This window comes from Neolamprologus multifasciatus, chromosome 8 (genome assembly GCF_963576455.1).
Source record: "Neolamprologus multifasciatus chromosome 8, fNeoMul1.2, whole genome shotgun sequence".
In the NCBI taxonomy this organism is placed as follows: Eukaryota; Metazoa; Chordata; class Actinopteri; order Cichliformes; family Cichlidae; genus Neolamprologus; species Neolamprologus multifasciatus.
Window position 1 is genome coordinate 27547378 of NC_140446.1, and position 21890 is coordinate 27569267.

The 21890-nt window shown below is 42.2% G+C and overlaps 2 protein-coding genes across 6 annotated transcripts in view; both read right to left on the minus strand.

Moving 5' to 3' along the window:
* The window catches only part of ccdc57 (coiled-coil domain containing 57), a 189414-nt gene that overhangs the window by 119100 nt on the left and 48424 nt on the right, over nt 1–21890 (minus strand). The gene's annotated exons all lie outside the window — the stretch shown is intronic.
* Nucleotides 1–21890, minus strand: part of rbfox3a (RNA binding fox-1 homolog 3a) — a 518942-nt gene that overhangs the window by 45811 nt on the left and 451241 nt on the right. For 4 of the 5 annotated variants that reach the window (XM_085171379.1, XM_085171377.1, XM_085171381.1 and 1 more), the window contains 4 exons: nt 14725–14817; nt 13326–13386; nt 9922–9975; nt 1182–1314 (listed from right to left, as the gene is read on the minus strand). In XM_085171379.1, coding sequence (XP_085027505.1) covers nt 1182–1314; nt 9922–9975; nt 13326–13386; nt 14725–14817 — 341 coding nt within the window. The remainder of the gene's footprint in view (nt 1–1181; nt 1315–9921; nt 9976–13325; nt 13387–14724; nt 14818–21890) is intronic. The other variant, XM_085171380.1, reaches the window with a different exon arrangement.

The window sequence follows — 21890 nt, forward strand, 5'->3', positions numbered from 1 at the left end:
TGTCAAATATGCATAGTTGTGATTAAACTTTGATGAAGAGATGTATGCACATCATCAACAACAATCACAGGGTTAGGATTAACTGAAGGCTGAAGTAATAAATGCATGAACTAGTTTTTCAGCGTCACTCTGAGACAGGATATTTCTAACTTTAGAGATGTTGCACAAATGGAAGAAAGCAGTCTTACATAAAGACCATCCAGGTCTTTATGTCTTTAAGACATAAAGACCATCCAGGTCTTTATGTCTTTAAGACATTGTGCAGTGCAGCACAAGCAACACATCCTGGCCCCACAGATGTAGAAAGGGCACCCAGAGAGAAGGGCCCCGAACGCAGCACAACCCAGGCACCTTGGCCCACCCCCTAAGGCGCAAGAGGACCAGCTGCAAAAGGTGCCAACCTGAAGGCAGGGAGGACACCCCAGGACTGCAGCAGCCAGCACGATGCATGGAAAAGAGAAAAGAAGGAAACGAGAAGGAGCCAGAGAGCCAACTTGGAAAGAACTGGCAGAATCTCTCTACTGGTTCTTATTCCCACCCAGAGCCAAGACAACACATGAAGAAGAGTCCCCTCACCTCAACATAGCAAACAACATAGGTACCCACCCCAACATAGCATACCACCCCCCGCAGAGATGCCAACGATAGCAAACCGGGCCACACACAGCAAACCTTCTGGCAATGCCATGTGTCATCCTGAAGGAGTACCTGTAGGACCTCTACACGGTCCAGGTATCGCCTTATGCTCCCAGTATGGACACTGACCGAGCCAAATACAAACGAGTAAAGAACAGGAACAGAAAGGAACAAATATCGAGGGCCTGCACCTGTAAAACCCACACTGGTCCTTAACTGACCACATCAATATCCCAGAACTGACCCTGATTAAAACTCATTTTAGGAGCAGCGCATGTACCACACAGGTTAAATCATTTATTCAGTGGATATGATCAGCCTGCACCATTCATCTCCTGCTGCCTTCTTGACCTTTATTTCTTCTTATGACTCCTTTATTTTACACTATTAATTTATTCTGTGTGAAACATTTTTCTTCTTCAGTGCCTTCATGTCCTGAAACACACACAGAAACAGTCTAGCAATTTCCTGCTCTATTGGAAGGTGTTTTTGTTTTCCACTCCCTGTTATCACATCAATGTCTTTGTATGTTAGCAAAAACTCACGTTCCATAGGTGGGGATGGGTGGAGGCGGAGGTGCAGCACGGAACGTGTTGTAGATGGCGCGGCCCCTGCCTCGCAAATGAGCCCCTCTATAGGCAACAGCTGCTCCTGCACTGGGGTATGGAAAACCTGCCACTGACAGAGATACATACAATCATAGACTCAGTTAATCACTTTATTACATCCTGGATCTTGATCTGAAATATGGCACACAATCTGAACATCTTACAGCATTCCCTGAAAACCTTTTGTCGGATCAATAACATTTAAATTTAGCATAAAGGGTTACACAGTCAGGAATAAATGTCTTTTGGAAAAGTGCTGTAACGGATTTTAAGGGTGTAATTCCTCTGCTGTTAGTTTCTTCAATGCCAACACAGAGCAGCTACTAATCTACTTCCAGAAAGGTTGAATATCTCTGTAACAGTTTTGCTTCCTCACTGTGTACGACCCTGGATTTCGGCTCCTCTGCAGAAGAAAGCAAGAAATCAGAAGTGCTTGTGTCCCCGGTAAAGCTCACAAACACCGAACTTAAAGAGGAAATTGAATCTCAGTAATTTAAAAGATGTTTATTTAGCCCAGAGAAAGAGTTTGCTGTTCTATAAAAAGCTTTTCATAAAGCTAACACATCTCACTATTCAGCCTTAACTGGAGAAAATAAGAACAAAGACTTAGAGGTCGGTTTAACCAAGTATCCCTTTGACCTTAAGTAGTGAAGACTTTCTGAACTACTTAAAAAATGAAGTTTTAACCATTAGAGAAAACTTTACTTATAAGAATCTCAAAGATGTATCATTACATAAAGCTAGTTTTAGTACTTTTAATATTTACTTTGACCCTCTCTGTGTCCATTCGACCTTATATCTCAGACACTGTTCTGAGAAGTCCTGCGATTTATTAATGCTTTACTGTATATCTGCTGATGGACTACGCACAACAAGCCAACCTTCCTTTAGCTGGAAAATTCTCTGGTTAGATGTAAAACAGCTGGCTGATAATCTGCAGATGTGTGTTTGTGAGGAAAGGAGAAACGTAACATCTTCTACAGCTGCTTCACTACCACTTTATTTATTTAACTCTTTTTCTCCAATTGATCTTTCTGAGTTAACTTCACCAATTACTTCCTCCAAACCATCAACGACACTTTTAGACCCCATTCCTACGAAGAGATCTGCTTCAATCTTAAACATTCAGTCCCTATTAATTGCCTACATACCACAGGCCTTTAAGGTGGCAGAAGATGAAGTGTTACTTAAAACTAAGGTTATTGTACTCGGCTCTAAAAATACTAGAAATGCAGTTTTTAACCAGATTCTTACTCTGGATGGCATTACCTTGGCCTCCAGTAACGCTGTGAGGAACCTTGGAGTCATTTTTGACCAGGACATGTCCTTCAACGCACATATTAAACAAATATGTAAGACTGCGTTCTTCCATTTGTGCAACATCTCTAAAATTAGAAATATCCTGTCTCAGAGTGACGCTGAAAAACTAGTTCATGCATTTATTACTTCCAGGCTGGACGACTGCAATTCATTATTATCAGGAAGTCCTAAAAACTCCCTGAAAAGCCTTCAGCTAATCCAAAATGCTGCAGCAAGAGTCCTGACAGGGACTAGAAAGAGAGAGCAGATTTCTCCTGTTTTGGCTTCCTGTTAAATCCAGAATTCAAAATCCTGCTCCTCACATACAAGGTCTTAAATAATCAGGCCCCATCTTATCTTAATGACCTTGTAGTACCATATCACCCTATTAGAGCACTTCGCTCTCGCTCTGCAGGCCTACTTGTTGTTCCTAGAGTATTTAAAAGTAGAATGGGAGGCAGAGCCTTCAGTTTTCAGGCCCCTCTTCTGTGGAACCAGCTTCCAGTTTGGATTCAGGAGACAGACACTATCTCTACTTTTAAGATTAGGCTTCAAACCTTCCTTTTTGCTAAAGCATATAGTTAGGGCTGGACCAGGTGACCCTGAATCCTCCCTTAGTTATGCTGCAATAGACGTAGGCTGCCGGGGGATTCCCATGATGGGTGTTTCTACCTCACTCTCTATGTGTTAACAGACCTCTCTGCATTGAATCATATCTGTTATTAACCTCTGTCTCTCTTCCACAGCATGTCTTTATCCTGTCTTCCTTCTCTCACCCCAACCGGTTGCAGCAGATGATGCAGATGTGAGTGGAGGTTGAAGGGCTTTTAAAAACTGCATTTTAGGTGGTAGATATTTGATGTCGTAAGCCCCGCCTCAGTTCAAAGATGGTCATTCACAGTGGATATAGATGCTTCTTTCACTCCATTTTCAAACCACCTTTAGATGCAGATGTACAGCCGAGTCTTGTCCTGTTGAGGTGGCTCTTCTATGTTGTGCCATGTGTTTACTGAGTGGCTGTTTGGTTTCTCCAATGTGGAGGTCGAAGCACTCGTCAGTGCACTGCACCACGTGCACTTTGTTGCTAAGTTTGTGTTTGAGAGTTTTGTCTTTTTATCTGAGGGTGTAGCTAGGTCTGAAGTGCACTGAGATGTTGAGCTTGGAGAAGACTCTCCTGATGCTTTTCTTTCCAAGCTCCTTAGATTACAAATGTGAAGGAGTTCAAGATTGAGAGGATGTGTGTTTTGGGGATTCTCTTTTAAAAAGTGCTAAAATATGTGTTAGGAAAGGGAAAGGGCCGAGGAAGTGACGATTCTGTAAGCCACTTTCCCTTTAATATTAGTTCCCCTTTTGCCTTTAGTTTTATTTTTAATGTATTACAAGAACATCTGCAGAATCCATCAACTAAAGCACAAATTGAATGTTTTAAAAAAGGTAAAGGTGTCCAGCAGACTCAAGCACACACAGGCCCTTCTTCAGCTTATTCCATCATTTATCTGTGAGACCACAAGATGTCAGTGCAAACACACATTTATGGCTGCCACTATGTCAACCCTTCATACAGTGCTGGTCCATGATATAACTGAAATAAGCATAAATAAATAAAGTTAGAGAGTCTTTTCTAACCTTTTGGGCCAAAGGTGGAACAATTCACGGCTGAGACAAGAGTACTTAGAGTTTCTCTCTAAACTGAATTTATATGGAGCCATAAACGTTTTCTCAAAGTAATCTGGTAATTTACTGTACATAACAGGAGGAAAATATGTTTACTTATATAGAGAAAAAGGGTGGTGTAATATGCAGATTATATGCAGATTCAAAACGACTGTTGGCTGTGAATTATCTCGACTTACTAACATACACAGGGTATACAAACACGACTGGTACACATGCTCCTCTCTGCTCTTCTGTATGCCAACGTATTATAGAGCAGTGATGTCAAAGTCATTACATTGTGGGCCACACACAGCCCACTTTAGTGTAAAGATTTAATTCAGTTTAAGGAAAATATGCTATTGTAGTAAATGCAGGAAATCCGTCAACACAAATAAATAAATATAGAATTACAGAAAACCATCTGGTAGTTCACTCCCCATTAAAATCCCCCCCCCCCTATAACTGTAAAAAGAATGTTTCCAGTTTTACACTATGTTTGACCATTGCTGTTGTTTAGTTTTTATTTAATGATGTGATATGTAATACATGCAATGGTGGAGGTCTTTATCAACAGGAAATGCTGTAAAATCCACTTAAAATGTCTTTGCCGATTCTGGGCCCCCGGCCTTGTGTTTGACACACCTGCTCTAGTCAAATGTGAGGACACCTGTCTGCAGCCCTTTATTTTAAGCCTAAATAGTAAATCAATGTTTATTATTAAATGCTTTCTGTTTAGCTTCGGTGTTGCCCTTAAGCTTTATAATTATTACTAGTTTGAATTTCCATTTCCCCAACTAGTCACAGCAGATGGCTGCACCTCCTGGTTCTGCTGGAGGGTCTTCCCATTCTTGCTCACAGGAGGTCGTTCGATTGTTGGGGTTCTCTCTCTGTTGTTGTAGTTTCTTGATCTTATGATGTAAAGCACCTCGAGGTGACTGTTGTTGTCATTTGATTCAAATCAGTTTCATATAAATAAAATTGACCTGAGTTGAATGTTTGGTTCCAGACGGATGTTTGAGTGCTGCCTGTGTGTTATTAGATTTGTAGATTTGTCAACAGGAGATTTAAATTTCACTTCACCAACTAAGCACCCAGGAGAGAGACTTCAAAGAAGTTTAAGAAGGTGTTGGATCTGTGTGCATGTTTGCAGTCGAATAGAATTAAGCTTCACTCTGGTTTCGTTGAGTTTTGGCTCCTCTCTCTATGTCACGATTATTCGAGCACAGACTGCTAGTTTTGTATTTCCAGTGTTTTTGTTTTTCTCTTGAGGTTATTCTTTCTTTTCCCAGAGTTCCCTTTTTGTCATTTTTGTGACTTTGTGGTCTCTGCAGTTCGTAGGTATCTTCTGGGTCATTTCCTGTTTTACTTTGACAGTTAGTCGTCTCTTGTGTCTTGCTTTGAATTTTGCTTCCCCCAGTGATAGTTTCGATTCTCTACACATGTGCTGCGTTCTCCCTGAATTCAGTCTGGATCCACTTCAGAACTAAAACCTACCTAACATACCTGCTAGACAGCTGTTAACTCAAAATGTTTATTATTTTTATTATTATTGTTGTTGTTTGACCAGGTTGTTATCACTTGTGCATTTAGTCTATAGCTCTTTACCAGGTAGATGAACTGCAAATTTGGACATTTCCTTGATGGTTTCACTTTTTCAGTCCTGGAAATTCTCACTGAAAAAAGACAAATAAATATAAAAAATATCCTGTAATTGTTATTAGAGGAGATCTGATCTTTTTGTCCTTCTTCTGCTTATAGCTGCTTCAACTAGGGGCTGTGGCAGCGTCATCTGCCTTCATCTCCACCTCACTCTAGTCCAAGCATGCATGCCCTCCTTCACTACATCCATGAACCTTTTCAGTGACCATCCTCTTTGCTTCCTGACCGGCAGCATTTAACCTCCCCACTCCTGCCCTTCGTTGTCCCATTGCCTCTGAACAGACAGAGGTGGGAGGTGGTCTTTCTCTAAATTTATTTAGCAGAACAAAATGCAAATGTGTTCTGTTGATGAATGCATTTTACACAAAGATCAATTTAGCCTTAAAAAACGAGTGCAGATCTGCAGAGCAATCTCTGCACAAACACTAGGGCTGCAACGATTCATCATGTATCCTGAGTAACTCGATTATTAAAAATCCCACATTTTTTTGCTGTGATCCTTTTTACACACGGCTCTGTAGTGCCGAGTGTTCACCACGTAAATTTGAGAATTTCTCTCACATTTGCAACAGACCACAGACTTGCAATAGAAACACAACTATGAATAAAAAGAATGCCAACATTAAGCTCATGTGGCCCCAAGTTTTTTCAAAGAAAAGAGGTGGAGCCGTTACCGCGATGGTCACATCATGTAAAGTGAAAGACAACAACAGTCGCCTCAAGATGCTTTATATTGTAAGGTAGAGCCTACAATAATACAGAGAAAAACCCAACAATCATATGACCCCCTATGAGCAGCACTTTGGCAACAGTGGGAAGGAAAAACTCCCTTTTAACAGGAAGAAACCTCCGTCAGAACCAGGCTCAGGGAGGGGCGGGGCCATCTGCTGTGATCTACTGTAAAGACCTGCGTTTTTTTCCTGTTTTGAATATTTATTATTCTCATTAATAATAATTTCTCATCTGATTTCTCAATGAAAAATTAATAGAACACTCAATACTTACTAAATGTATCGATAGTTGCAGCCGTAGGAAACACACACAGTGAGGAGCACCTCAAATTTTGCTGTATGGATAATAATTTAAAACTATTCTATTCTATTCTATTCTATTCTATTCTATTCTACTCTTCTATCACTTTAGAATTTCTTTTTTTATTTATCAAATGCCAGACAGTCATAAAGCACATAGGTACACATAGAAATGATAGTCTCTTCTTTTTTGTTTTTTATAACATTCAATAAACATAAATAACATAGATGGCATGAATAACCCCCCCCACTCCCCCCCAATATTTTGAAGGTAAATATGTTACAGAAAGATGGATTAACCCATACAAAACCCCCCCCCAAAGAAACAAAAACCAAAGAAATAACAAAAAAATCAACAATAAAGTGCTAGTGCTCATCCTCGCAGATTAATATTAACGTTAATCAACATTAGTTAATATTGCTATTAATGACTACTTGCTCCTCGGTTGAAGTAAATTAATAATGCTGGAGTATCTTAAATGGACTAGTCTTATGAGGTGGAGCTGGCAATAGCAGGAGAATTTGTGCACGGTCATATAGTGGACTACAAAGAGATTTCTCGTGCTGGTAACTTTTCGAAGTATTTAAGTAACGGTTTCCAGTAAGTAAAAAATCTATCCGACGAGCCTCTGAGGGAGAATTTTATCTTCTCCAGTTTTTGAAGTCCTAGGATGTCATGTAACCAGACTTTGATTAATGGTGGCTGAGAGGATTTACACAACACATTCTTTAAGGGCAATAAGAGAAGCAAAGGCAACAAGGTTATTTTGGATAGCTGTGATACGAAGGTTATTTGGTGGTTTGCCAAAAATAACAATATGTGGAGTCGGAGTTAAATTTATACCTTATATATCTGAAATTGTTTTGAAGAATTGATGCCAAAATTCAGACACACACTGTGGAACCATCCTTTCACTTACACGACGGCGTACAAAGATCCTGTGTGATATACCAAAGATTTCATCAGTCCATAAAACCTTCTTGATGCATCTCAATCATCCAGGAAAGTAAATCTCCAAAAGTTGATTCTGTTCATCTGGACACAGCGTTTTGTGGGAGAAACGTTTCGTCATCATCAGGTGACGTCTTCAGTCTCAGCTGACTGCAGGTTTCAATCTTATAAACAGGACATTTGCATAATGACTGAAACCAGCCCACTGAAGGAACAATGGGCTGGGAGGTCAGTTCCTTAATCATAATTATGCAAATTCTCATGACCATTGATCAAAGACCATGAGCCCCATTCACAGAGAGTTGGGGAATGGCTGCAATCACAGCATTGTAAGATGGTGACAGATGTACACTTAGGCCTCCTCCTCGATTCAGAGATGGTCTAACCGCTGCCCAAGTGAAAACCTGTAGTGATCCCGTACGTGTCAGGAGTATCGGAGCAGCTGAGACGCATTTTTTCTAAACATCGCATCTCTGTGGCTTTTAAACCCCAAAACACGCTGCGCCAAAAATTGGTCCACCCCAAGGATCAGGTCCCCCAACACAAACAGAGTAACATAGTGTAGCTGTTAAGTGCAGGAGGATTGCCAGGATTTATACATCGGGGAAACCAAACAACCTCTGGCGAAGCCGATGGCACAACACAGCAGAGCCACCTCGTCAGGCCAGGACTCTAAATAATAATGGATTGGATTTATATAGCGCTTTTCAGGACCCCTCAAAGCGCTTTACAATTCCACTATTCATTCACTCTCACATTCATACACTGGTGGAGGCAGCTACAGTTGTAGTCACAGCTGCCCTGGGGCAGACTGACAGAAGCGACGCTGCCATATTGCACCATCTGGCCAACACCAGTAGGCGGCAGGTGAAGTGTCTTGCCCAAGGACACAACGACCAGGACAGAGAGCCCGGGGCTCGAACCGGCAACCTTCCAATTACAAGAGGAACACCCAACTCTTGAGCCACGATCGCCCTATACTCTGCAGTCTATTCACACCTACAGGCCAGTGGACACTCTTTCAATGATGAGGATGTAACATCCTGGACAGGGAGGAACGCTGGTTTGAGGGCGGAGTCAAGGAGGGAAAGACCATCTCTGAATGGATGCTGTGATTGCAGCCATTCCCCAACTCTCTGTGAATGGGACTCATGGGCTTTGATCATTGATCAGTGGTTATTGATCAATGTTCATGAGAATTTGCATAATTATGATTAAGGAACTGACCTCCCAGCCCATTGTTCCTTCAGTGTTCTGGTTTCAGTCATTATGCAAATGTGCTGTTTATAAGGTTGAAACCTGCAGCTGAGACTGAAGACGTCACCTGATGATGATGAAACGTTTCTCCCAGAAAACGCTACGTCCAGATGAACAGAAGCAGCCTTTGGAGATCCATAAAACCTTCTTCCAGTCTTCAGTAGTCCAGTGGTGGTGTTTCATGGCCCAGACAAGCCTCTTGTCTTATTCTGACGACATAGAGATGGCTTTCTTGGTGCAGCTCGTCCTGTCAAACCTGAAGTCTTCTCTTCACAGCTGAAACTGAGACTTGTTCACTACGACCACTATTAAGCTGCTTGAAGCTGTCGTCCCATGAGCCGCCATCACACAAGCTGTTAACTCTCAGAAACTTGTCCTCTGATTCAGTCGTGTCTTTGGGTCTGCAGACCTCAGTGCGCTTGATGGTGAAGGGAACTGTACTCACTGACACTTTGACTTTCTTTGCAGAAACCACATCACTACCTTTATACCATAAATGGAAAAACTGGGGTGTTCTAAAACGTCTGACCGGTTGTGTATGTGAATCAAAAACCACACGCTGCTAGCCAACCCTGGTTTATATATATGTTAGCCAAAAGGTAAAGGAAGAGTGAAACACAGGTGCACACATACACACACCAGATTGCACATGCAAGATACAAAACACACCCAAACCAACACTAAGTGAATGCAGCTAGGCATGCATATATGGAAACAAAACTTTGTATTCTCTTTAGATTGGATTTAGCGGACAGGAAGTACATTAAAAAAGGGTGGCTGGTGCTATATATGCTTGATCTCTGTATGATTGTTTTTCTTTTACCTGCATAAAATTCAGGACCATATACGGCTCCAACCATTGGATTCAGCTTCCAGCCTGCACAGGAGACACACATGCAAGCAAAACCGCACACACAGGATAAACGTTAGCATTGCTGCATGAAGCTGCACCTCTCTGGGGCTATACAACAAACCTTTTCCTTTGAATCACTTTGCTCTTATCTTTTGTAAGTGCAAATGCATCATTAATTAGAAACAGAATCACAACCCTTTAATTGTCATTAAACATCGGATGTTCAACAAAATTAGAAGCAACTCTCTGGTCGCAGCATTTAGAATAAAAAACAATAAAAACAAATAATTGCTGACAATAAAAACAAATCTAAACAAACCAACTATGCAGAAGTGCAACGTTTATACAAATGTGTTGCTCTGAAATATTGCACTCGTCTTGTGTGGTGGTGATGCGTATGTTTATGTGTGTGTCCTAGCCTTTTGTTTACCAAAGACAAATAAGAATGTCTGGCAGGAGTGATTAGTGGGCAGTCCTGGGATGGTGATGAGGTCAAACATGTGAACAGCAGTACTGCACAGAATGAACCCTGGCTGTAGCACAGTAGAGCAGGTTGTCCCTGGTACTAACCTCAAGGTTTTCTTTGTATCCACTGGAGTGTGACTGTTAGCTAGAATGCACTTCCATAGAAATAAAAAGTGCTTCGGTGAATGAAGCAAGTTGTATAAAGTGCTTTGAGTGCTAATGCAGACTAGAAAAGCCCTATTTAAGAAGCAGTCTATTTACCATTTTTTGCTCCGTTGATATGAACTATTCAGTCTTTTTCCAACCACAGTGAGAGCTTCGTTCGGATTGCAAGCAATAAGTTAAATTGTTTCTGCGAACACTCTGCCAGGACTGAGGTTCTGTTGCCTTCTCCAGGTGGAGGCCTCTCTGCTCTCACACCTGAGTGGTTCATAGCTGAGTGTCTGAGCGGAGGCATCACTCCAGGCCAGAGAGGAGCCGATACCCCAAGTGGAGTTTAAGTATTTTGCATTTCTTTCATGAGTGAGGGGAAAGGGGAGATTGACAGACTGATTGTGGCCACACCTGAAGCCACTGCATTGGTCTGTAGTGGAGAAGAGAAAGCTGAGCATGAAAGTGAAGCTGCTGATTTACTGGTCAAGCTACATTCAAACTGCCAACAATGACTACAAGCTGTTCAGCTGTGTGGCAGGCACTGTAGGACCCAATTGCAGGACTCCAAGACAACAGACTTAAAGAGACAGCTTTATTGTTATTTAGAAACAATAAAAGAAATGCAAAATACAAATACTCAGAAAAGGAAGAAACTCAGAACTTGGAACTAGAAAAATGTGGAAACTCTGAGGGAAAACTTGGAGGACACAGGGATACAAGAGGGAGAGCAAAGGAAGACTCAGACAACATGCTGTATACACAGCAGGTAAATGGATAATACAACTGAGAGGCACCAGGAATAAAGACCATGAACCGAAGACTGTGGAGCTCAAACATAAAACGAACCAATAGAACAGGAGCACAAAAACAATCAAAAATTAGAAAAAACCTAAAACATCCCAAAAACTCAAAAATCTGAGTCAGTGATCCATGGACCATGACAGCTTTGGAAAGTGGCCAAAAAAATTAGTTTTCAGATTAAAGAGTGGCTGAGCTCTTTCTTAGCAAGAGTGTGATGCGTTCAGTCGTTTTGGAGGGACTTAAACAGTACAGCTGTTTGGGGATCTGACCAGACAATCTTCTTGGCACCTCCTAACTGCCATGTCCTACTGGGATCCTACTGGGACTACCATACCATGTCCTACTGGGACTACCATACCATGTCCTACTGGGACTACCATAACTCTCGCTGGCTTTGGAATCAGCAGCTTCCCGTTTGAGCTGGAGGAGGTAGTTGGTGAGAGGGAGATGGGCTTCCCTGTTTGCTGTCCCTGCAATCCAAACATGGATGAATGGTATAGTGAACTCTCTTATCTGGACTGTCATAAACATTATCACTCTGCCTCCAGATGGCAGCATTTTAAGTGTTCTTTATATGGTGTAAGGTGATAAACAATCAGTTAACTCAGTAACCCTAACTCTTGGTAGATTTTTCTCTTCCTTATTTTTCTTTATCACAAATGTCATCTTTCTTTCATGTTCTGAATGAAAAAAGAAAAAGTAATTACTCTACACAAAGTTAATTTGCTAAAAAAAAGACATTGAGGGTGACTGATTGCAGGAAGTAGATGAGGTTGCTGGTTCAAACCCTGGCTGCCCCCAAATATCCTTGAATAAGATAGTAACCCCTCTGATGCATCTGAACTGTAGACTTTACAAACAGTGGATGGTCCTCTAGAGCAAAGGTGTCAAACTCCAGTCCTCGAACAATATTAGTAGGTCATGCATGCTGCAGTGCCAACCCCTAACCCTACTCAAGTAAATTTAAGTAAATGTTAAGTGTTTGGAAAATGTACTTCTAAAAGTACTTTTATTGCACCGTGTTCATTCAGTCATGAGCTGCTGTAACGTGGTCACCTCAGCATGCAGAGTCTACAGTCTTGTAAATGACCCACTAATTTAATTAGATGTGTTGCTGCAGGGACACATGCAGAAGTTTCAGGACGCCCTCGAGCTGGAGTTTGACACCTGTGATCTAGACAAACACTGTGCAAACCCCACCTCCCCCACCGCCCCAGCATACATGCTGGACGTGTCTGCGACACATGGTGACCCAAAGCCACACATATTGATGGTAAATGTGAAGTGGGCTTGATCACAAAAGACTTTGAGGTGACAGACTGAAGAGACTACCAATAAAGATGTGTGATGTCAGGGCTCATTTTCGATGGCTCTGCACTAATAGGACAGAGCTGTGGTGTATCTGTAGATAGTAACACGTCTGACCCCCCCACATTATCTGCTTTCTTTTCAGTGCTTTCTCCTTCCATCATCACAAACGTGTGCGTGAGGGATGGAGGAGAGAAGCATGTACTCTGCAGGCCCTTCTCTCCCTGTTTACGAATGAGTCCTGGCTCTTTTATTGGCTCTATTCCTTTATCCATTCACTGTGTCATCTATCACAGCATCATGCTGTGTACCACATTCTCCCTCTACTTGAAATCGCTCCTCTCAGCTCTGATGGCCCTTTCTCTTTGCTGCCTTAGATTTCAGTTTGCTATTCGTGTTTGGTTTAATGCAAAATGTAATGCCTCCTGACAAATACTGGTTTCATTAATCAAATGTTAATCGGTTTGGCATTAAGGCACAATCTGGTGCCTATCTGTATCATTTAACCTTCAGTCCACTCAAGCTTAGTCTATGGAAGGCTAATTGTTTACTTCTCTTAAACAGCTCAAAACGTTTCTCGTTAAAACAGTGAAGAAAATACAGAGAACTGAGAGTGAGAGTGATAAAAACATGAATGGAAACTTTACCATTTGTGTAAGGGTTTGCCATCTTTTTGTTGGTCATTACTCTGGCGGTGGCGTTGTTCACCTGTCAGCAGACAAAAAAGGTTTTATAATAAGACAGTGTAAGATACACAAAATTAAACATACACACAAAAGCAAAAACTGAGCTTACAATTAATAACTGCTAATAAAACCACTCTCCATGCAATGCTGGTATTTTGTCAATTCAACAAGTGAGGGTACATGCACTCAGTCTAATAGAAAGAATCAATCATAACATTCAACATCAGATAAAGAAAAAGAAAAAATACAACAGGGAGAAAAATTATAAAACAAATTGTTGTTTCAGTGTCATATCTTAAAATATTTTGGTTATTTATGTTTCAAAATGCAGTTTCCATAATAATGTTAGTGTTCCTGTTTCTCTAATATGCATTTACAACATCTGACTTATATTCCTGTAGAAGGATATAATCGCGTTAACGAAGAGCGCACTTCCCCTGTTCTATCCCCACTAACCTGTCAACTGATCACATGCATCTGACTGTCTGAACAGTATTAGGCTGCTCCACACAACCAAACCTGTAATGCTGCACAAGTTCAGCCCTGAAAACTGATTCTGAAGAAAACAGATGTTTCTGACTCAGTGCTGGCATTATACACATTACAGTAATCTGTGGTTGTTTCATTGTGTATCTTCTAGTTCAGAGAAAACTGTAATGACGGGTAAGAAGATTAAAGCCTGAATATCATCTGTGATTTATTTTTACCTGGTCCCGTTTCTATCTAAGAGCATAACAAGTTGAACTCGTACACCCTTCATGCAACTGCCCGAATATCAGTTACAAGTATTTGCGACAAACTGGATGTAAACTGACAGATTTTCCAAGTCAGTATTTTCAAAGTAGAAGAACTTCCTGTTTAGACATTAGTCTTAAATATTTTAAAACGGAAAATTATGAAGCGTGGAAAGACTGTGAAACTTAAACTTGAGGTGCCAAGGATAAGGAACTACCGGAGAATAGTTTTAACAAGGAGCTAGCAGTGGGAAAATACTGTAAAATACATATTTCTAACTTAAATAAAACACAAACACATAAAACAAAGAAAAAACTCATGCACATGGCACAGGCTCAAGTATACGTGAGAGGAGGCAAAATGCATCAAAAACACTACCACAGTGCTGAATCGTGTCTTTCTCACACACGCACACTTACGGATCAGGTTCAGCATGCAGCGTTCAAGGTGCAGCAGGCAGGGAGAGAGGTGGAGGAAATGATGAAAGAAAAGAAGAAAGGGGTGGAGTAAGTGAGGAAAGTGGGGAGTATGTCAGGAAATATTAGGCAAGCGAAAAAGGGAAAGAGATTCAAGGGGAGGAGAACAGCAGAAGAGGGGGAAAGGAGTAAAGGGAGACAGGAAGCACCTCTATTTTTCGTCCCTCTACGATTGTACCATTTAGTTTCTCCCGTGCATGGTCAGCATCTGCACTGGTTTCAAATGTTACAAACCCAAAACCCTGCAGTGGCCAGGAGGTGGGGTTGAAAAATCAAGCAACAAAAGAAGGACGTCCAGAAGTAAGATGATGAAACAAACAGGGGAAGATAGAGAGGAGAAAAAGACATAAAGGACAGATGAGAGAGCTTCAGGTCTGAATCAGAAAAGCCAGAGAGACGTCACGCTGATCACACAAATATGGGAAACAGCTGGAGTCACACTGAAGAAAGGTGGAAACACAGGACTTAGATGTTCATGTCATTATATATACGTGTGTGTTTGTGTGTACACGCGTACATGCGCATAGTTCTGTTCACTTCATTTCAGTTTTATTTATATAGTGTTAAATCACCACAACCATTGTCTTGAGGTGTCCACAAATAGAAATAAAACAGAGAAAACCCAACAATCATACGAGCATGAGCAAGAGCTTTGGCGGCAGTGAGAAGGAAAAACTCCCTTTGCACAGGAAGAAACAGCAGAACCAGACTCAGGGAGGGGCGGGGCCATCTGGCACGACTGCTTGGTTGTGAGGGGAGAAAGACAGAACCAAAACATGGTGTGGAAAAGAGCCAGAGATTAATAATAACTAATGATTACATTCAGAGTGATGTGTAAGCACATAGTGAGTAAAATGATGCATTAAAAAGAAACAGACAGTGTTGTGAAGGTTGCTTTTAAAATGTATTCCATTACAGATTACAGATTACATGCCCCAAAATGTATTCTGTAACGTATTCCGTTACATTACTCAATGAGAGTAACGTATTCTGAATACTTTGGATTACTTAATATATTATCATGCTGTTTACAACTACATGAATGTACTATTGCTGTGATTTATTACTGTTACTGAAGGTCCGCGGCTCCGAACCGTAGTAAAGGGACCTCTGGCTAATACGGTGGGTTCTGTGTCGGCTCGTAGCTGAAAACTAGCTTTACTTTGTTGTCTGGGTCAACTTTGCTAGCGAGAGACAGAGAGAGGCGTTGAAAGGCTGCTCCAACAGAACTTATTGTTTCAGAGGAAAACACGAACACGGTGTACAGTCGAGTCTTAATAGCTTACTTACAGCTGGGCTCGTCAGGCTCTCTTCTTGGCTGCAGTGGTTATTATTATATTTACATGCTTCCAGCTCCCGTTTCTGCTCGATGACAGCTCGTACTTTTCCTTTTCTCCCTCCCTCGCTCACAGACACATAACGGGTATGGCAGTCCATTCTCCCTGCAGCACGGACTACACTGCCCATGATGCTACATTCTTTAGAGCTATACCTGTAGCATTCTGCCTGTTAGCTTAGCACAACAACAACAAAAAGGCCTCTCTCACCCAGGAAACACAGAGAGAGAGCGTCACCCTGTAACCATGGCAACCGTAACACTGCCTGGAACAACAGAACGTAGCTGTCAAACAAAACCCAAACAGTCCTGACCCGCCACAATATGAAACAGGGAAGTACCGCCGTGTAATCCATTTATTTCAACAAAGTAACTGTATTCTAAATACCACCTTTTTAAACGGTAACTGTAACGGAATACAGTTACTCATATTTTGTATTTTAAATACGTAACAGCGGTACATGTATTCTGTTACTCCCCAACACTGGAAACAGTGCATCATAGGATGCCCCTAACAGCATAGGCCTATTGCAGTGTAACTAAAGGAGGGTTGAAGGTCACCTAATCCAGGCCTAACCTGAAGTTTTATCAAAAATGAAAGGTCTAAACCCAATCGTAAAAGTAGAGAAGATGTCTGTCTCCTGAATCCAAAGTGGGAGCTGCTATCACAGAACAGGGATCTCAATGTCATGCTTAGTCTTGTGGCAGGCAGGATGTAGGACCCAAATGCAGGACTCGAGACACGTGGGGATGAACTAAAGGAGGCAGCTTTATTGCGCTGTGAAAAACTCAAATACTAAATACAAGAAACAAAGCATAACACCTAGAAACTAGGAAACCAAGAACCCAGGAAACTAGAGATTAGGAGTTGACGAGAAACAACAATGGAAACCAGGAGCACGGAGAAACATGCAGCAATGTGAGGTAATGATGCGACAACGGGCAGAGGAAAACACAGGGCTTAAATACACAAGGGAGTAATGAGGGAATGAGACACAGGTGATTATGTGGTAATCACACATAACGAGAAGGAGGGGAAGCAAAAGTGAAAACAGTGAGTATGGAGCCAGACTGTCAAAGTAAACCAGGAAACACGAGACAGCATAAAGACGCAGACGTGACACTGAGACATGGAGACAGACTGGGGACACATGGAGACAGACTGGGGACACATGGAGACAGACTGGGGACACATGGAGACAGACTGGGGACACATGGAGACAAGCGTGACGGGACATAAACGTGCAACATGGAAAGGCATAGTAACAGAAAGCTAAAGACTAGAAGCTAACATACACGACGAAAATAAGAACCAAACCCATGAATAACACTAAATCAAAGAATATAAATTAATCAAAAAACACTGGGTCACAGACACAGTACTGTGACACTGACAACTGAAGGCTCTGCCTCCCGTTCTACTTTTAAACACTCCTGGAACCACAAATATGACCACAGTCTGAAGCGAAGTGCTCTGTTGGGGTGATATGTTATTATGAGGCCAATGCGATGAGAAGAATTTTGAATTCAATTCTGGATTTATAAGTGAGCCAATGAAGATACGTCAGTATAGGAGAAATATGCTGTCAGTATTCTTTCTGTAACATTTTGGATCAACTGGAGTCTATTAGACAGATATGATACAAACCACTGCAGCACAGTACCTGTAATACCTACAGCATGTTCTAATCGCTCTAATAGGATATTATGGTCGACAGTATCGAATGCTGCACTGAGGTCTAGCAGGACAAGCACAGAGATGAGTCCACTGTCAGAGGCCATAAGAAGATCATTTGTAACCTTCACTGAAGCTGTTTCTGTGCTGTGATGAACTCTGAAACCTGACTGAACTCTTCAAATAAACCATTCCTCTGCAGATGATCTGTTAGCTGTTTGACAACTACTCTTTCAAGGATGTTTGATATGAAAGGAAGGTTGGAGATTGGCCTATAATTAGCTAAGACTGCTGGGTCTAGAGATGCTTTTTAAGTAAAGGTTTCAATGCTGCCAGTAACGGAAGCACTTCTTGGAGCAATCTGGCAGGATTTGGGTCTAAAAGACATGTTGATGGATTAGAGGAACTAATTAGTGAAGTTAACTCAGAAACATTTAAATTTTGTTTGTGAAGAAGATAAGAGCAATTCAAGGGTTATTTCTCTGCGCCTTTGGGTTGGGGAACGGGTTATGGCGGTCGTCTGTGCTTATCAGTGAATGATGGTTCAGAGTACCCGTCCTTCTTGGAGTCCCTCGGCAGGGTGCTGGAGGCTCCACATGAGGAGTCTGTTGTCCCACTGTGGGAGTTCAAAGCTCATGTGGGCAATAACAGTGAGTCCTGGAGGAACATGACTGGGAGAATCGGCCTGCCAGATCTGAACCTGAGCAGTGTTTTGTTACTTCTGCGCAAACCACAGTTTGTCCATCACAAACACCATGTTTGAGCATGAGGGTTACATGTGGCAACAGGACACTCTAGGCCAGCGGTCCCCAACCCCCGGGCCTCGGACCGGTACCGGTCCGTGAGTCGTTTGGTACCGGGCCGCGAGAGTTGAGGCTCAGGTGTGAAATGTATGGTTTTCAGGGTTTTTATCGGTTTTCAGCGTTATTTTGTTATCGTTTTTATTGTTTACTCGGTTTTCCTGGGTCTTTTCACGTGTTATGAATAAATCTTCTTTTTTTCGGTACCGGTACTAGTTTTATTTTGTTGTATTTATCCGCGACACATTAAAGGCCGGTCCGTGAAAATATTGTCGGGCATAAACCGGTCCGTGGTGCAAAAAAGGTTGGAGACCGCTGCTCTAGGCCGCAGGTTAATGGTCAGTTTTGTAATTGTATCAACAGATCTGGGGCCATATGTTTTGGACACTCGGGTAAAGAGAGGGGCTGAGCTGTCAACTGATCACCACCTGGTGGGGAGTTGGTGGCAGAGGAAGATACTGGACAGACCTGGTGTGCCTAAACGTATAGTGAGGAGTGAGTCAGTGCCTGTCGTGGTGATAACTACTGAGCCAAATGGTGGACACCAGAGGTGAAGAGAGCCACCAGACTGAAGAAGGAGTCCTATTGGGCTTGGTTAGCCTGTGGAACTTTGGAGGCAGCTGATAGGTACTGACAGGAACATTGTTGGGCAGTGCGAGGAACACTTCACGGACCGAGATCCCACTGGCACATCTTATGTGGAGGAAGTAGAGTCTGGGGACAAGAAGGACAAGTCCTCTGTCTCTGGGGGTGAGGACACTGAGGTGGTTACACAACCCCTCGGTGGCAGAGCCCCTGGGGTGGATGAGGTTTGACCTAAATTCCTGAAGGCCCTGGATGTTGTACGGCTGTTTTAATTGACATGCCTCTACCATGTTGAGTGGAGATCAGGGGAACCTCTGGGTGTGTGCCAACTGCTGGGGGATCACACTCCTCAGCCTCCCTGGGAAAGTCTATGCCAGGATGCAGGAAAGGAGTGTCCGTCCGTTAATCGAACCTTGGATACAGGAAGAACAATGCGGTTTTCGTCCTTGTCGTGTAATACTGGAAGAGCCCTTTATCCTCTCAAGGACACTTGAGGGTGCATGGACGTTTGCCCAACCAGTCTATATGTGTTTTGTGGTCTTTCAAAATGCATTCAACCATGCCCCTCGGAGTGTCCTGTAGGAGGAGCTTTGACAGTATGGGGTGTCTGTCCCATTGTTATGGGCCATTCAATCCTTATACAACCATTGCAAGAGCTTAGTCCACATAGCCGGCAATAAATGAGAGTCATTTCCAGTGGGTGATGAACTCTTCCAGGGCTGCCCTTTGTTACCGATTCTGTTCATAATTTTTATGGACAGAATTTCTAGGTGTAGCCTAGAAAGGCTTCCACTTGGGTGGTTTCAGAATCTCATCTCTGCTTTTTGCAGACGATATGGTTCTGTTGGCTTCATCAGGCGATGGCCATTCACAGCCGACTGTGAAGCAGTAGGGATGAGAATCAGCACCTCCAAATCTGAGGCCATGGTCCTCAGCTGGAAAAGGGTGGAGTGCCCACTTCAGGTCAGGGACAAGTTCCTGCCCCAAGTGGAGGAGTTTAAGGATCTTGGGGTCTTGTTCACAAGTAACAGGAGAACAGGAGATTGATAGACAGATTGGTGCTGTGGCTGCAGTGATGTCCGTCGTGTTGTAGAGAGAGCTGAGTGTAAAAGTGAAGCTCTCAATTTACGAGCTGAGGGTAATGTATATATATGAAGCGCCTTGAGGTGACTTTTTTTGGGATTTGGCGCTATATAAATAAAATCGAATTGAATTGAATTGAATTGAATGGTGGAAAGAACAAGATCACAGATACAAGCGGTGGAAATGAGCTTCCTCTGAAGGGTGGCTGGCCTCTCCATTGGAGATAGGGTGAGGAGTTCGGCCATGTGGAAGGGGCTCAGAGTAGAGCCGCTGTGCATCCACATTGAAAGGAGCAGTTGAGGTGGTTCAGGCATGTAACAGGGATGCCTCCTGGGCACCTCTTGCGTAAGGTGTTCAGGGCAAGTCTCACTGGGAGGAGGCCCCGGGGCAGACCCAGGACATGCCGGAAAGATTATATCTCTCGGCTGGCCTGGGAACACCTTGTACCATACCACCACATTAAAGGAATGCTTGGCTCAACAGAGCTCCGATTTTTGTGTCAGTCTGGCTACAAGAGAAACCGATCAATGGTACTTGAAATTGTACTTGCTCATAGGTGCTCCAATGATGATTGAGATTCTCTCTCCAATAGTGTAGGATCTTTCTCTTGCAATCAAAACTTTTGCTGTCAAAAAGTGCAATATAAATAAAACCGAAGTGAACCTGAAGCTCCCCCTTTAGGTTTAGACCAGGGGTGTCAAACTCATTTTACATTGCGAGTCACATTTAGCCCCCTTTGATATCTTTCTGTCAGTGCAAAAAAGATACATATTTAACAGTTTTTCTACATGATGAAGGAAAATTTGCTATGACAAAGAAGGAAATCTTCAGCATCACTCTTTGAACTTTAACTGTACAAAATAAATGTGTAAAATTACAGAAAAAGTTTTGGTAGCTCATTACGCAGAACTATCCAGTTTTTTGTTTTTATTTTTTTGTAGTTGTAAAAAAAAAAGAGACATTTCAACAGAAACTTTTCTGTTTTTGCACAAAGTTACAGGACGGACCTAAGTGTTTTTTAATTTGGCATAATTTGCAAAAGTTGAAATTTCTTTGGTGTTTAATAGCAGAAATGAGTCTTTCTTGTCAGATGTAATTCCTGGGGGACAAAAAGAGCCACTGCCAACACTGCACACAGCAGTGGAATTAAACTGAGAGATAGAGCTGTGCAGGAATTTATTGAGGGGAAAGGAAGAAAGCAAAAGTAAGAATGAGTTCATTACAATGTTACTCAAAGATGAAGTGTAGTTTTGATCTTCTCTGCTGCTGGTTCAGTGAAACCTGCAGTTACAATCAGTAAAATGTCAGCACCTGACTGCAGGTCCATATGTGTTTTGCCGCGCTTTGTGTTTACATCTTGTGGAATCTGTACCTGCTCTTTAATCATTTGCTGTTTTAGCTGTTTGGTGGTTGTTGACATGGTTTTGTGGGCTTTTAGCTGAGATTCTGATGCTTCTGTGGATATCACACGTCTATATTGGAATAACAGATCTGACGGTTCATCTTGTTAAACCACATGTTCTCGCTTTCGCCTCGCTATCGGTGGCATTGGGTTAAATGTTTATTGATTAATTACTGTGTATAGTATGAATAGTCATGGGAGGTTTTTATCAGTAGGAAAAGCTGTAAAACTTGAAAATACAGTTAAAAGTCCAAAACCCATGCTTGTGCTTGTTTGTGATTAGCAGCAAATCAAACGAGTTAAGAATAAAAATTGCTTCAAGTGGTCTCTTCCTCACTCGCTTATTGGGACTGCTGTCGATCCTGCACTTCTCCACAACTGGTGCTGGTACATTAGATTCTGTTCAACAAGGTGCACGAGCACACAGGGAAGTG